The sequence below is a fragment of the Apodemus sylvaticus genome, chromosome 1 (genome assembly GCF_947179515.1).
Source record: "Apodemus sylvaticus chromosome 1, mApoSyl1.1, whole genome shotgun sequence".
Lineage (NCBI taxonomy): Eukaryota > Metazoa > Chordata > Mammalia > Rodentia > Muridae > Apodemus > Apodemus sylvaticus.
Genome location: NC_067472.1, coordinates 115,986,334 through 116,000,407, shown reverse-complemented (window position 1 = coordinate 116,000,407; position 14,074 = coordinate 115,986,334). Strand labels below are relative to the sequence as shown.

General features: G+C 41.8%; 1 protein-coding gene across 2 annotated transcripts in view; it reads left to right on the top strand.

Annotated features, from left to right (window-relative positions):
- Sytl2 (synaptotagmin like 2) overlaps window positions 1-14,074 on the top strand; it is a 113,313-nt gene that overhangs the window by 64,822 nt on the left and 34,417 nt on the right. For both annotated transcript variants that reach the window (XM_052158867.1, XM_052158878.1), the window contains exons 5-7: window positions 9,434-9,515; window positions 10,831-10,945; window positions 12,385-13,188. In XM_052158867.1, coding sequence (XP_052014827.1) covers window positions 9,434-9,515; window positions 10,831-10,945; window positions 12,385-13,188 — 1,001 coding nt within the window. The remainder of the gene's footprint in view (window positions 1-9,433; window positions 9,516-10,830; window positions 10,946-12,384; window positions 13,189-14,074) is intronic.

Here is a 14,074-nt window from a genome sequence, read left to right as displayed (position 1 = left end):
GGTCAAAGGACCTTGATAATAGCCTCTTGTTGATATGTGATCCTAAAGTATCTTCAATTTCTTAAGCCTTTACCTCCACCACTATATAACAAGACTAATAATCTCCTAACAGGGCTATAAGGAAACCTAATAGCTAGTAAATGTAGACTTCTTTTTTAAATGAATTAATTAATTACCCTTTTTACATGCTGACCACAGTTTCAACTCCCTCCTCTTCTCCCAATATTGTCCTCTCCCCACCAATCCAGTCTGCCTTTATTTCTCTTCAGAAAAGGGCAGACCTTTCATGGATATAAACCAAACATAGCATATCACATTACAGTAAGACTAGGTGCATCCTCTCCTATTAAGGCTGGATGAGGCATCCAAGTAGGAGGGAAGGGACTCAAAGGCAGGCAACAGAGTCTGAGACAGCTCCTACTCCCATTGCTTGGAGTCCCACAAGAAGACCATAATCGTAACATGTGTGCAGAAGGTCCACATAGGTTCCTGGTTGGTGATCCAGGTCTGTGGGTTTTCTTGTGGTGTCCTTAATGCCTCTGGGTCCTATGATTCTTCCTTTTCCTCTTCCTCATGATTCCTCACGCCCATCCTAATGTTTGGCTGAGTCTCTGCACCTGTTCCCATCAGTTGCTGGGTAAAACCTCCTGGTGACAGCAAATGTAGAACTCTTACCATAGCTCATAGCATATACTAAGCACACTAAGTAGAGATGGTACTGAATGTAGCATTTCAAGAACGTCAGGAACTGGTGACACTCTATCCATCCTCTTGGTGTCATGCCCCCAGCCCCACTGCCTGCTCATGCCCCTGATGGATAAAGTCCTTACTTTCTTTCCTTTTTAAATGTATTCTTCCCTCACAGATTTCATCCTGACCATTGTTTCCCCTTTCTTCTCTTGCCAGTCCCTCCCTTCCCTCTCCTCTACCCCCAGATCCACTCTGCCTTTGTTTCCCTTCAGAAAAAAGCAGGCCTTTAAGGGATATCAATGAAGCATGGCATATCAAGTTACAATAAGCCTTTCATAAAACAACAACAACAACAAAAACAACAACAACAACAAATGAAGCCAAAATCTTAGAAACCTTGGTGGAAAAGACATGGTCATTTAGACACAAGAACAAGGAGCTGGGGGCAGATCTTAGAATCTGGGTATGATAGAAGCTGAGGCACAAGGAGTACTAACCAGCAGAGGGAACAGACACTACTACAGAAGAGGCAGGAAGGCAGCTTGGGGCATCAGAGGCAAACACCTCATCCCACTGTTTGATCAAGCCTGGACTTCCCATCCTGCCCCTAGGCCATCATCCCATCTCAAAGGACTTGATAGGCAATGTTGCTCAACTCCATTTTGTCACGCGCCCCAGGATGATGGGCATCCTCCCATCTTCCTTATTTCTAGCTTAATATCTGTGATTTGAACATGCATTGTCTTCTGTGTGGCCTCAGAGAGACCTTTTGGCTCTTACCTGTGAACTGGAACCCAGTTGCTTTACTAGGATGTTGTGAGAGTAACTGAAATGAAATATGGGAACCAGTCAGCATTTCTTAGGAAGAAGAAAAATTGGCAACTTCCAGGTGGCCTTGCAATTATCCTATTATATTACACGGATTAAGTGTGGTTGAGAAGGCCAGCACACAGCTGCTAGGCGTATCAAGAGTGCTGTGCTCAGTTAAGGCCAGCTCTGTGAGACGTGGCATGGGTGGTAATCAGTCAACTGTACTTCCTCCTCTCTGTGTTAGAGGCCACCATTTTTCTTGGTTTCAGTCTCCTGCAATGCTACCCACTTATGTTGTTTAACCTTTGTGAGTTGGGTGTGTTAAGTGTGTTTTGGGGCCTGTGCTTATGGGCAAAGTGGTTTTCAATAGAATGACTCAGCACCTGTCAATATTTTCTTAGCCAGGAGAGAAAAGTTGAGGGATGTGAGGCTGGACCATGCAGTTTCTTACCTAGGCAAGGTGACAAGAGCCTTTATTGTGTTGGGGCCATGAGATTGCGGGAGCCCACTCGTAAAATGCTACGGGTGATCAGCAAGCAATAAGACATGGGCAGCCACCTGCGTTCTTCATAAACTCACCTTTATTTACAGCCATGGCACTAGAAAGCTCAGAAAGGTTTATAAGCAGAGAACATTGTTCCCTGAAGGGCAGCTGGAAATCTGGTGACTAACTTAGCTGGATGGTGTTTGCTGAACTTGATAGACTATGGTGGAGGGCCTGCCTCTTTAACTTGGTTTTAAACTTGCTAATATCATAGGCTGATGCTTTCTGTAAAACACAGAAATGAAATACAAAGGGAAAAAACAGCACACAGTAGATCACTTTCAACTGGGCATTTCAAAAAACTGCTATAAATGGTCCTGAGCACCCATGTACTTCTGCCACCATGAATGGTAAACAATATGTGCTCCCATTGGGCCATGAACCCCACAACAATAGCATATCATATCCCCTCCTAACGTTGTCACTGAGCATGTGTACACAACAAGCCATAGGACACAGTTTAATCAAAGTGAGGCATATAGAATAAAGACCAGAGACGCTCTTTCCACTCTATGTCAGAGCCCTGCCCATCAGTGAAGTATAACATTTCATGACTGGCATGGGAAGCCGATCTTTGTTATCTGAGATAATAATGTGTTCACTGAAAGGGGTATGGAGCCCTGGGTATCACTGAGAGTCTTAATAGGTGTCTATTGATCAGAGCCTTCAATGTGTCTGCCTACAAGCACTTCTTTAGATTTCTCTCTTCTAGCCCCTTGAACTCTTCCCTGTCACACACCCTTTGGATGCTTGTCAGTGTCTTCCTTTCTCTTAGAAGAATGAAGTATATAAAACAAATGATAAAAGAATACTTGACTTTCCTCTAGTACCAAGCCTATATATAAGTACTAAGTCTATGTACTTATTACTAAGTACTAAGCCTATGTACTTGGAAATTTCAATCTCCTTCCTTCTTCTCAACAGTCACCTTCCTAAAATGCAAATCCAAACATATTTGTGCTGTCCTAGCAGGCAGGCCTCCAGCTCCTATGGAGCAAAAAGGTCTAGTCAGGCAAGAATTACATATTCAAGAGGTCCTTGTCCTGTACCATGAAAGCTTTATTAGAAAAATTATTAGGACAATAGTTTATAAGATTTGAGAACTATTTTGTTATAAGGATCTTTATAAAGCTCAAAGTCTTCAACCAAACAAGGCAAATTTATAGGAGGGCCATAAATTTAAAGGTAGTGCTCACCTCAGTGTTTTGATATCTTATAAGAAAGAGGCCCCAAAACTAAATGTCATTAGTAGAAGTTAGTGACTCCTTTCATTATTGCCATTTTGACAAGTGTGAGCCACAGGTAAAAGAGTTAGGATGTATAGAATGCAAAGAAAAATAGAATAAAGAGAATATAAATAGGTTTTCATGGTGAAAATATAGCCACTAATTCACAAGTTGCCTACATCTACTTTAGGATATGTATAGAAATAATGTATTTAAATGTCCGTCTTTGTAAGTAAATGAGAGCACCCATTTAATGTCTTGTGTGCATCTAGTAGAGTAAGAAGTTCTTTAGGGGTACTAGTTCACTCTTCATTCAGTTGTTTCTGTCAGTCAACACTGCATTTGTCACATACAAGATGGTAGCAGGGAATTAAAAGGTGAATGAGGTTCATGCCCCACTCCTCCAAGTTTTAGGAAGCCACTCTCTCTAGAAGGGTCTGACTATAATTGTGCTTGCTATGATCATAGTATTTACTTTTTGCATTTATTAATTTCATGCTGTTTATTGAACCCATGGCATGGTACAATAAGCCCCTTTATCACAGAAGTCCCAGTGTAGCTTTATTTCATTTTATATTTTTTTAGAATCTTACCGGGTTGTCCAAGTTAGCTTTGAACACACTCTATGGCTTAGGCAGATCTTGAATCAATGATTCCCCTGCCATAGTTGTCTGAGTAGTCAGAGCTGCAGCCCTTGGCTGCCAGGCCTAGCTGGTAGCAGTATTAAAAAGGCTGAGAATATGACCAACAGTGATGATTCTGTCCACCATGGGGGTAGGGTAGAGGGATTGCAGTGGCATTCTGGACATAGTTGCATTTAGGATGATTCTTGAGGGATGACAAGGCTGTATTAGATAGGACAGTTGTTTAGGTAGGACATTCTGACATGCTCTGGTTTGCTGGGGAGTGGATGTGGTCTGGTGTGTCAGGCCAGGTATATGTGGTTAGATAAGTGTGTGTAAGGAAGAAACTAGCAAAGCTAGAATGCAGACCAAGACGTTAGACTCTGTTGTTGTTGTTGTTGTTGCTGTTGTCAATCCATGAGGTGCTACCAAATGATTCTTTTCTCTTTACTTCTTAGAGCGGTTTTGAGGCAACAGTGTGCAGATCTGGGCTAGATAGCTCATGGGAGATGCTGTAGCACTTAGGTGAGAGATGGGGAGAAACTTATGAAGGAACGGAGACAGGATATAGAATGTGACAGATCTGTAGATCATTAGAAAGACACTGGTATATATTAGGGACACGGACATTCTCAATGATGGACACACAGTTATTTGAGATGCACACAGAGCCACCTGAGCAAAGGTCTTCACTACAGTCCTCAGCTCTCCTTCCTCCAGGAGGCAGACAATAAATACCAAGACAGGGACATTTAGTCCATGAAGTTACTCTCTGTCCTTAGACAGTGCCAAGCGAATAACCTCTGAAAGGAAGGAAGGAAGGAAGGAAGGAAGGAAGGAAGGAAGGAAGGAAGAAAGGAAGAAAGGAAGGAAAGAAGGAAGAAAGGAAGGAAGGTGAGTGAATGAATTAACAAAGCAAAATCATTGATAAGATCCTGAATTATTAAATAAAGACTAAATGGTGAGGGAGGAGATGGGTGAAAAGACAAACCAGTAAATAAATTAGTGAATACATAAGGCACTTTAGACTTCAGAGGTAAGTAAATAAACAACAACAACAGTAAAAAATAAAAAAGAAAGGAAAAGAAAATAAGAAGAATCTAAAACTATGGGTAGCAATGGAATCAACAGTCTCCAGATTGCATCGCTTTGTCTTTAAGAACCTCTTCCTTGAGCAGGATGGAGAGAGCATCAGACCTATCACAGGTCAGCTTACACAGGCACCGTGGTGCTTGGAAGGACACAAAAGCATCCAGTAACACAAAATGTGCAGCTTGCTTGCACATGTGGGTTCCCAGGCACTGGCAAGCAGAGAAAGATGAAGGAGGTGTGAATGCATCCATACCCTCTCAAATCTGCATAACCCTGAGATTGGAGCATCAAGGATGGGAGGCTGGAAGGCATGGAGTCAGGAGAGAAGTTGGCTGCTGTCAGGATTTGTATTGTCCATAAGCTACAACCTCTCTGGAGACCGTTTCCAAAGTGAATTAAGGGGAGCTAAGCTTCATGATGGTATTTCATTCTCTGACACTGGCTCATTTTCTTCTGAAATGAAAAGAATTTGATTATTTCTTCTGAAAAGGTTAAGCTCCCAGCATTCCATTCACCTTTGGTTCGGGAAGAAGATACTGTTTTGTATATTGGTATGGTGAACCAAAATGGCAGCTTCAGTGCCTGTGTTTCGCTTTGCCACCATCCTCTCTTCTACCCTCTGTGAGAAAAGAGTCAACAAGCCCCAACTTCATCTGCAGCTCTGAAATACTATTGCTTTACCCTAATGATCTCTTTCCGGAACAACTTTTCTGTGTATATCCATCTCCCTCTACCAAAAGACTTAGCTATTTCCTAGAACCACCCCCCCACCCTCCACCTCCCCACCCCCAGTAATAGGCTCAATATAAGATACAAGCTTGCTCTTGAAGAAAATAGAGATGAGTCAATACATTTGTTCCACTCCCAGGCCCCTGAAGGGGTTTGATAGAAAATCCAGTAATAAGAAAACTTCATTTCCAAGATGTCTGGCCCACAAAATCATTTATATTGAGCTCTCAAGAGAATATTTAATCTTATCAGATTTTAGATTTACTCCAGTCTGTTATGGTAGTAAAAGCTCTGTAGGCGCATCAAACTGCCTTATTCTTGGATGGGAATGTGTTCAGAAAGTCTGTAGTGTAGACTGTTACATTGTTGAAAGTGTGTGTGCTCACAAAAAGGGGCCTAGTGTATATATTCTAACTCACTCCCTTTGCCTGTCTCCGGATTATTTCTTTCTTTCTTTGTTTATTTTTCGAAGCATCATGGAGCACCACCACATACCAAGCACAGAGCCAGACTGTGAGGGAGACACACAACAGTAGCCTCCACGGAACTTGACAGCTCCAAAGGAGACCAGAAGAACATTAAAATCAAAATAATCACTTAGAGGATTTCTTTCCAGTTCTAGAGCTAAGATTGATACCTCGTGTTTTAATCATCTTAATATGCCAATTTTTTCTAAGTGTGACTTCCGGCATCACAGGTCCTTTTTGAAGAATGTGTTGGAGAAGAAAGTTACAAAGCATAGGCTGTGGAACTTGGGCTTCTTCCTAGTTTAAAACTCTCATCCTGCATTTGGGCATGGTGGCTTACACATTTAATCCCAGAAGTGAGGATTTAGAGGCAGGTGTATCTCTGTGAGTACAAGGCCAGCCTGGTCTATGTAGAGAGTTTCAGGACAGCCAGGGCTACCTAGTGCAACCCTGTCTCAAATACAAGTCTTCATTTTTGATATGAATATATTGAACATCTTTTATGTTCATGACAGAGTCTACCTTTCTCTAGGAGGAGTGGGATTCTAAGGAACAAAATGTACAGTATCTGGCCATAAAAGGATTATACTTTTAGGCAATATAGATGTTCTGTGTAAAGATCTGATGTCATGATGCCAAGCAGGGAGCAAAGTTTTAGCCCAAAGTGCCAATGAGATATGTAATAACAAGACTAATGATGCCATAGGAGGGTAGATTTGTACTTTGCTTGAAAATGACAGGACCGACTGTGGCAGACAATGCAGCGCAGAGTTGAGTGGAAAGCAAGAATCACGTAAATGGGCCAACTGCTGTGTTGAACCAGAGAACGCTAGGACAGCCTTCGGTAAGGGAGAAACCGGCTCCATCTCTATTAAGTGGAGTCATAATGAGGCTGTGCAATCGGGGCCTCTGGAGCCTGGATGCAGAGAGAATGTAGTACAGAGGCCCTGCTTATCCTTTGGGGTTGGGTAGTGGGAAGGAGCAAGATATCAAAAAACCATGTGGGGACACCCAACTTTTGTGTTAGTGTCAGATCCTCGGTGATCCAGCTACTCTACTTACTAAGAGAGATCATTTACACTGAGTCAGACATCTGGTGTATACTGTCCATCAGATTTTACACTAGCTCATTTTCTAAGTAATTTATTACATTTATTTCCATTTTCTTCTCTCAAACCCCTCCAATATACTCCCCTTTGTTCTCTTTCAAATTCATGACCTCTTTTTCGATTGTTGTTACCTATGTGACTAAATACAACCTGTTGGGGCTGTTTCATGTTACTTGTATGTATATGCTTTTAGAGCTGGTGGTTATTGGATAACGAATAGGTGTAGTTTTCCCTGGGGAAGACCCTCTCTCCGGCTCCCAGCATTCCTGTATATAGGCATTGCATGGATGGGCTGTCCCCAGCCATGTCAGCATGTCTATTGGAGCTGTTCTTCTTCACTCATGGTTTGGAAGCCACACTGGTAAGGTAGACACAATCTCCTAGCAAACTCCTCTATTTCTTATAGTCTTTCTGTCCCCTCGTCCACAATGATCCCTGAGTATAAGGTACAGAAGCTGTGTTATAGATGTATCAGTTGGGACTGGGCTACACAATTCTACATTTTGACCTGTTACGTTTTTTTGTAATGGTCACTGTCTGTTGCAAAGAACTTTCCTTGGTGATGGATGAAGAATAAAGTTGCCTGTAGGTATCAGGACAAATAGCTAGAATTTAGTTAGGAATTATGCTAGTTTAATAGAGTGGCAGTTGTGGGTTCTCCTCCAAGACCCATGACTTCACTAGTACTGGGTAGTTGGCTGGGTTTCCCTTACTGGCCTCTTAAAGTGACACTGGAGAGAAATGGCCTTTCAGGTCTGAGGTGTTGGGCCTTTCATTGTGTGGACACCAAATTCTATCAGTGGCCAGGCTTCTTTTTGACAGCTTAATTTGGTTTTGTGTCCATCTAGTCCAGGGATAGACTTCCTATAAACTATTTCCTATAAACTATGGCCATTTGGTTCCATTACAAGTTCTTCCTGTGTTTTCCATTTCATACGCCCTACCTTCTTCCCCTTTCTTTGCCTTTGTGTGACTGGACTGTAAATGACACATCCTCTATGGTACTTTGGGATCAATAAGGAAGGTGATGGAAGGAGGGATGGATTTCTTAAGAGCTTAGTGTGGAAAAAATAGCAGTTCAAGTACAGAAATGAAACCACAAAATAGCTAGCCTTGGGGTTTAGTGGCGGCAATCTTGGGCAAGGTTCCACGACCCTAGGGTGAATCGTCTCCTCGCCTGGGCTTTCTGTTCCTCTGCTGTGAGGGGAAAAGCCATCACCTTCAGAGGATTTTTTCCAAGCTCCTGATTCTGACGTCACTAAGAACTGGTGGAGATTAACAGGGAGCAGTGGTTCCAGCCAATAGTGACTTCAGTTTTTATGTCTATGGCGAAGCTCCTGGCTCGAACCTTCTCAGCAAGCTGACTCGCCTCCTGTCCTGGGAATCTGTGACCCACTTTTCTTCTTACTCACAGTCCAGGGAGTGACCTGCTCAGCTCAGCAGGCTCTGTGAACTCTTTTGTTTGCTTTCACCCTGGAGCTGTGCTGCTTCTGGAAAGGGCATCATGGTTTAGAGACTCCTGTAGACTTCTTCCAACCAGCTGCAGTCATCTACCCACCCACCACTTTCTTAGTGGCCTTCTGGTACTTTTCTCTTTGTACCTGAGTAAGAATTCATAAGACATTGCCCTAACCCACTAGCCTTTGTGTATAGTTATCTGACTTGATCATTCTGTCTCCTTGGCAGGTCAGTTGCCTTACCAACTCTCTGCTTCAGTTATGTTTTCTATGTATTAGGGGAAACACTGCCATGGAATCAAGGTTTTGTGACTTTATTTCACCCATAAAATTCACTGCTCACTTTCTCACTTATATATCTTATCTTAGATCTAAGTTTGAAATGAGTTCATTTCTGCAAGTTTAGGCTGTGAGTGAACCTCTTGTGTGCCTGAACCCTGGACATCTTCAAGGTCCCTCATGGGTGCTTTTGTCTTCTCTCATGCTGCCCTTACATCTTCGTCCCGCTGGCCGTTGCCTTTGCTTTGGTCCTGGTCATGACTGGAGCCCAGTTTCTTCTCCCTTCTTGCAGTTTGATCTTGTAATCTCCCCCCTTCTCCTGTCTTAAAAGCTCTTGGCCGTGGAGCCATGATTGATGCCTCCTACAGGGTGAGCTTTAATTTTCTGTGTGATGGTTTCTTTTGCAGTTCCAGTGTGGTGGATCCAGGTTCCAGTGTGATTGATATGTCCCAGGAAAATACAAGAACTCCAGCTGTGTCTCTGCCCAAGGTAGATTGAGCCCGGACGGGTTAAAATCTCGTTGTTGGCAGGAGTGCCAATTTTCCCATCATGTTAAAACAAAACAAAATGCAGAGACTCCTATAATTCATTGTGTGTACCAGGTGTACATAATTTGGGTATTTAGTTTAAGAAGTCACTCCTGTGGTGGATAAAGTTGATAATTATTATGTTTGTATTGCTAAAGGCCTAGCTTTCTTTCTGTCCCCAATAAGTTAGACAGTTTAAGGGCAGAAGAGGTGGATGGTTTCAGTGCTGAAGAGAGTTTACTGTTCATGCAGAGGACTTGAGATTCTTAAGTGCCTGTTAATCCAACTCCAGAGATGCAATGCTTCTGGCCTCTGTGGGTACCTGCATGCTCACGTGCCCGCCCTCTAGCATATACACATAATTAAACCTTAAAATTGTTTTAGGAAGAGCCAGGTGGTGAGCCATCACTTAATCCCAGGCCTTGGGATGAGTAGAGAACGGACACAGTAGGTTCTTTGTGAGTTCCAGACCAGCTCAGTCTAGAGAGCTAGTTCCAGGCCAGTCAAGAAAGCATAGTGAGGCTCTGGAAAAAAGTTAAATATAAAAATCCTGTATGGAATTGCCATTCTTAGGCTATGGAATGTGGCTTGTCAGTTCTACCGTGGTCCTTATCTATAGGCATAACTTCTCAAATGTCTATTAGAGGTCTGTTTCCAGGGGGAACTGAATATTTGTAAAACTACAATCAGTAATCGTTTGTAGTCAGTTGTATTAATATGAAAAATCAGAGGCAGGAATATTGTGAAGCCTAAGCCATTGTGTAGCCTGTGTAGGAAGGCCCTGTCTCAAAACAGCAACAAACTCAGTCTGTATATACTCAAGCCTTTGCTGTCAGAGCTGTCAACAACAATGACGGTGAAGCATTTCAAGATTACTAAAGTCATCGTGCAAATACATATCAAAGAGCCATTATCTAATATAGTAAGTCATGTGGTAGGAAGGACCCTGATGGGAATCTGACCTGATTAGAAACCTAGGATTTCCTTGCCGTTGACCAGGTGTTTGCTATCAATCAGGGTCATTCTTACCAATAAAATGTGCTTCTGATCTATCTCAAAGGACTTTAGCTATGCATATACTTTATATAATTGTACCTATATTTTTGTATTATGTACAGTAATTTTATACTAACCAAACTAAACAGTTGCTCTAGGTCCAAACATGCCTAGATTGGACTGTTTAAAGCTATCAAATATGTGTGCTCGGAAGCATTTGCTAATGATGGGTTGCTGTTATGACATTTAAACCAAGTTTAATAAACACGATTCTCCCCCAGCAAAGGAAGAATCCATTCAACAGCCCCAAGCTTCCAGAAGATCACTCATCGCAACAAACCAAAACCGAGCAGTCAAAAACTGGAAAAGCTGGTTTATTTCAGATTTCAAAAGAGGGTAAATATTATTTTTCTGGCCTAGCTATTTTTATCTTTGTTATCTGTGGACAGGGGGAAATGCTCAGAGTTCCTTTCACTAAAATAACTCTCCAGAGAAAGTGGAAAGTCTTGATGGTTTTCTGCTGCTGCTCTGTCCATTGTCTAGATAGTAGGAACTGAATGTCTGCACATTCCAGTCCTGGCACTGCCACTTGTTCTGTGACCCCCTCAACAGTGACATGGAAAAGTCTGGGCCCAGAGGCATGCAGTCTTTCACATAATGGTATTTCTTGTATGTGCCGACACGGTTGTCTGTTTAAAAGAAGTTGACAAAAAAATTTGAAGTTGTCCCAGGAAGGCTTTCTGCTCAGGAGCATTTGATCAAGTGTGTGGTTTGACTGAGCTAAGTCTGTCACTTATGGAAGTTTATATGCCAGGAAGAGGAAATTTTGTCCCTTCAAAAGCAACTGTAAGACAATATTACTCACTAAAAATTAGTCAAAGATGGGAAACAGTTGGACAGTGATCTAGAGCCTTCAATTAGCCTGTCTTAATATGGTCTCCAGTGGGTACACTTTATAATACACAAATATCATGTAGGAAAAAAGCCATTGGAGCATGTTAGCTGTTTTTAAACTATATATATAACAATAATACTTAACGGAATGTATATACAATACTTACATATGCCCTATTCCTACATGTGAAGATCCTCCAATAAGCTTAGTATCTGTACCAGAGTGGTATGCTTTCTATAATTATAAAAGTTCTAAAACTTCCATACTTTGCTATTGCTGTGAAGAGAGGCCATGATTTGGAAGCTTGCTTACAGTTGCAGAGGGTGAGTTCATGACATCACGGTGGGAGCATGTCAGCAGCCATAGTGTTGACACAGCAGCTGGGAGCTGTCTTACTGGAAAGCAGAGAACACAGAGAGAGAGGAAGCTAACTGGGAATGGATGGGCTTTTGAAATTTCAAAACCTATTCCCAGTCGCACATCTCCTCCATCAAGGCCACACCTCCTAATCCTTCCCAAACAGTTTCACCAAGTATGCAGTTTACATTCAAACATGTGAACCTGTGCAGGCCACTCTCATTCAAACTACCGTATCGGTAGCACACAGACGAGCTACCTTGAAACATCTTTGTCATCCAGACTCAATAGTTTACATCAAAGACCACCCCTGATGTTCTACATTCCATGGCTTTGGACAAAAGTTTAATGCCATGTATTACCATTGTAGTATCATAGAATGGTGTTTTTACTGTAAAAGTCATCTGTGTACTAATATACAGGTCTGCAAGTGTTTTTCCCATTAGGACTGCATGTATGCAGCTTCCCTTACTATCTTTAATATTTATATAGCACTTACTTAATGCAGGCTAAACTTAGGTCTCCTTTAAATTGTAAAGTTGCTCTCCACTTAATATATCACCCAATATGCTTTAATTTTCAGGTGAGTTGTCAGAATCAAAAGAAAAGCCATCTGTCCCAGATATGTCATGTCAAAAGTTAGAGAAACCAAAGCAACCTGTATCCATGGAGCCTGAAAATGCATCTCACTCCAAAGCTCCAATCCCCAAAGCCAGAAAACTGATCTACAAATCAAATGACTTAAAGAAAGACGATAACCAGTATTTTCCTGGACAAAGGAGGGACTCCCTGAATGCCAGAGGGGCTCCAAGAGGGATCCTAAAGCGCAACTCCAGTTCCAGTAGCACGGACTCAGAGACTCTCCGTTTAAATTACAGCTTTGATCCGAAAAGCAAAATCCTATCACCTGGCCCAACCATCCATGAGAGAATTTCTGAGAAGGAACATTCTTTAGAAGACGACTCTTCCACAAACTCACTAGAGCCATTCAAGCATGTGAGATTCTCTGCAGTGAAGGATGAACTTCCACAGAGTCCACGACCTGTCCTTGGCCAGGAAGTAGGAGAATTTACTGTTTTAGAATCTGACAGGTTGCAAAATGGAACTGAAGATGTGGGGGACATAGATGAGTTTCACGATCACCCAGAGCTCTCCCACAAAAACTCTCTGTCTCCTTATCAGTCAGTGTCAAGCCCAAGTGTTTCAGAAATGGAAACAGAGCAGACGATGTTTTCTGGGTCTGTTCCAAGGGACGAGACCCCTTGTCATTCAGATATTCTACCCACAAGATCTCCGTGTGTTCCGAGTTCATCCATTGTCAATGAACAACAAGATAAGGCATCACATTTTACAAAGCTTCAATCCGAATTGTCCAAAAGCCCTTCGGGTAAGAGTTGTCACTGCAAGTTACAAAAGCTGACCTCACCAGATAAGATGGTGACATGACCAGGCCAGCCAGCCCCATAGAAGATCAAGGTTGTGTTTTAGCATCCCAGCTACATTTCAAAGAGCTGCCATTTGGTGACTTTCCTAAATTATCACCATTGCCAAAAGAATCAGGATAGCACAGTGTCTAGCTTATGTTTAATATGAGTTCCCTTACAGTTGATCCTAAAAGTATAAAATAAAAAAAAAATAAATGAAATCAACCAGGCATGGTAGCATAGGCCTTTAGTCTCATCACTTGGGAGGCGAAGGCAGGAGGAGCTCTGTGAGTTCAAAGTCAGCCTGGCCTAGTTAAAGAGTTCCAGGAAATCCAGAGCTGTATAATAGAAAGACTCTGGTTCTCTGTTTCATAAAGAATAAGAACAACAAAGGAAATCACATGTACAAATAACAATGTTTTGAGTTAAACAAAAATGAGGATAGAGAGTATTAAATAAACTCTGAAATGTTTGTATAGTGTAAACACATCATTATTTACTAGTGTAAGGCTGTGAAACTAGAGTTTGAGTACTTTTGAGGGAGTGACCCCCAAACTACCTTCTCATGTCCCCTCTAGGTTTTTTTTTATATCATTCTTGAACCTTACAAAACATAAATTAAAAATGTAATATTTTGTACTTTCTCCCATCTTAATTACATCTTCATCTAACCCTGTGATTTTTGTAAAAGTCATAAGATTTTTAAATAGCTGTAATCAAGTTACTGCTTCTCTTATTAGTATTAGGTTAATGCTGAAGAAATTTAGCTTGGCCCCGTAGCTCCCTCAGTCCACTCATTAAGAGACAAGGCTCCTTTTGTTCTTTGCACATTTAAATTATTTGAATATA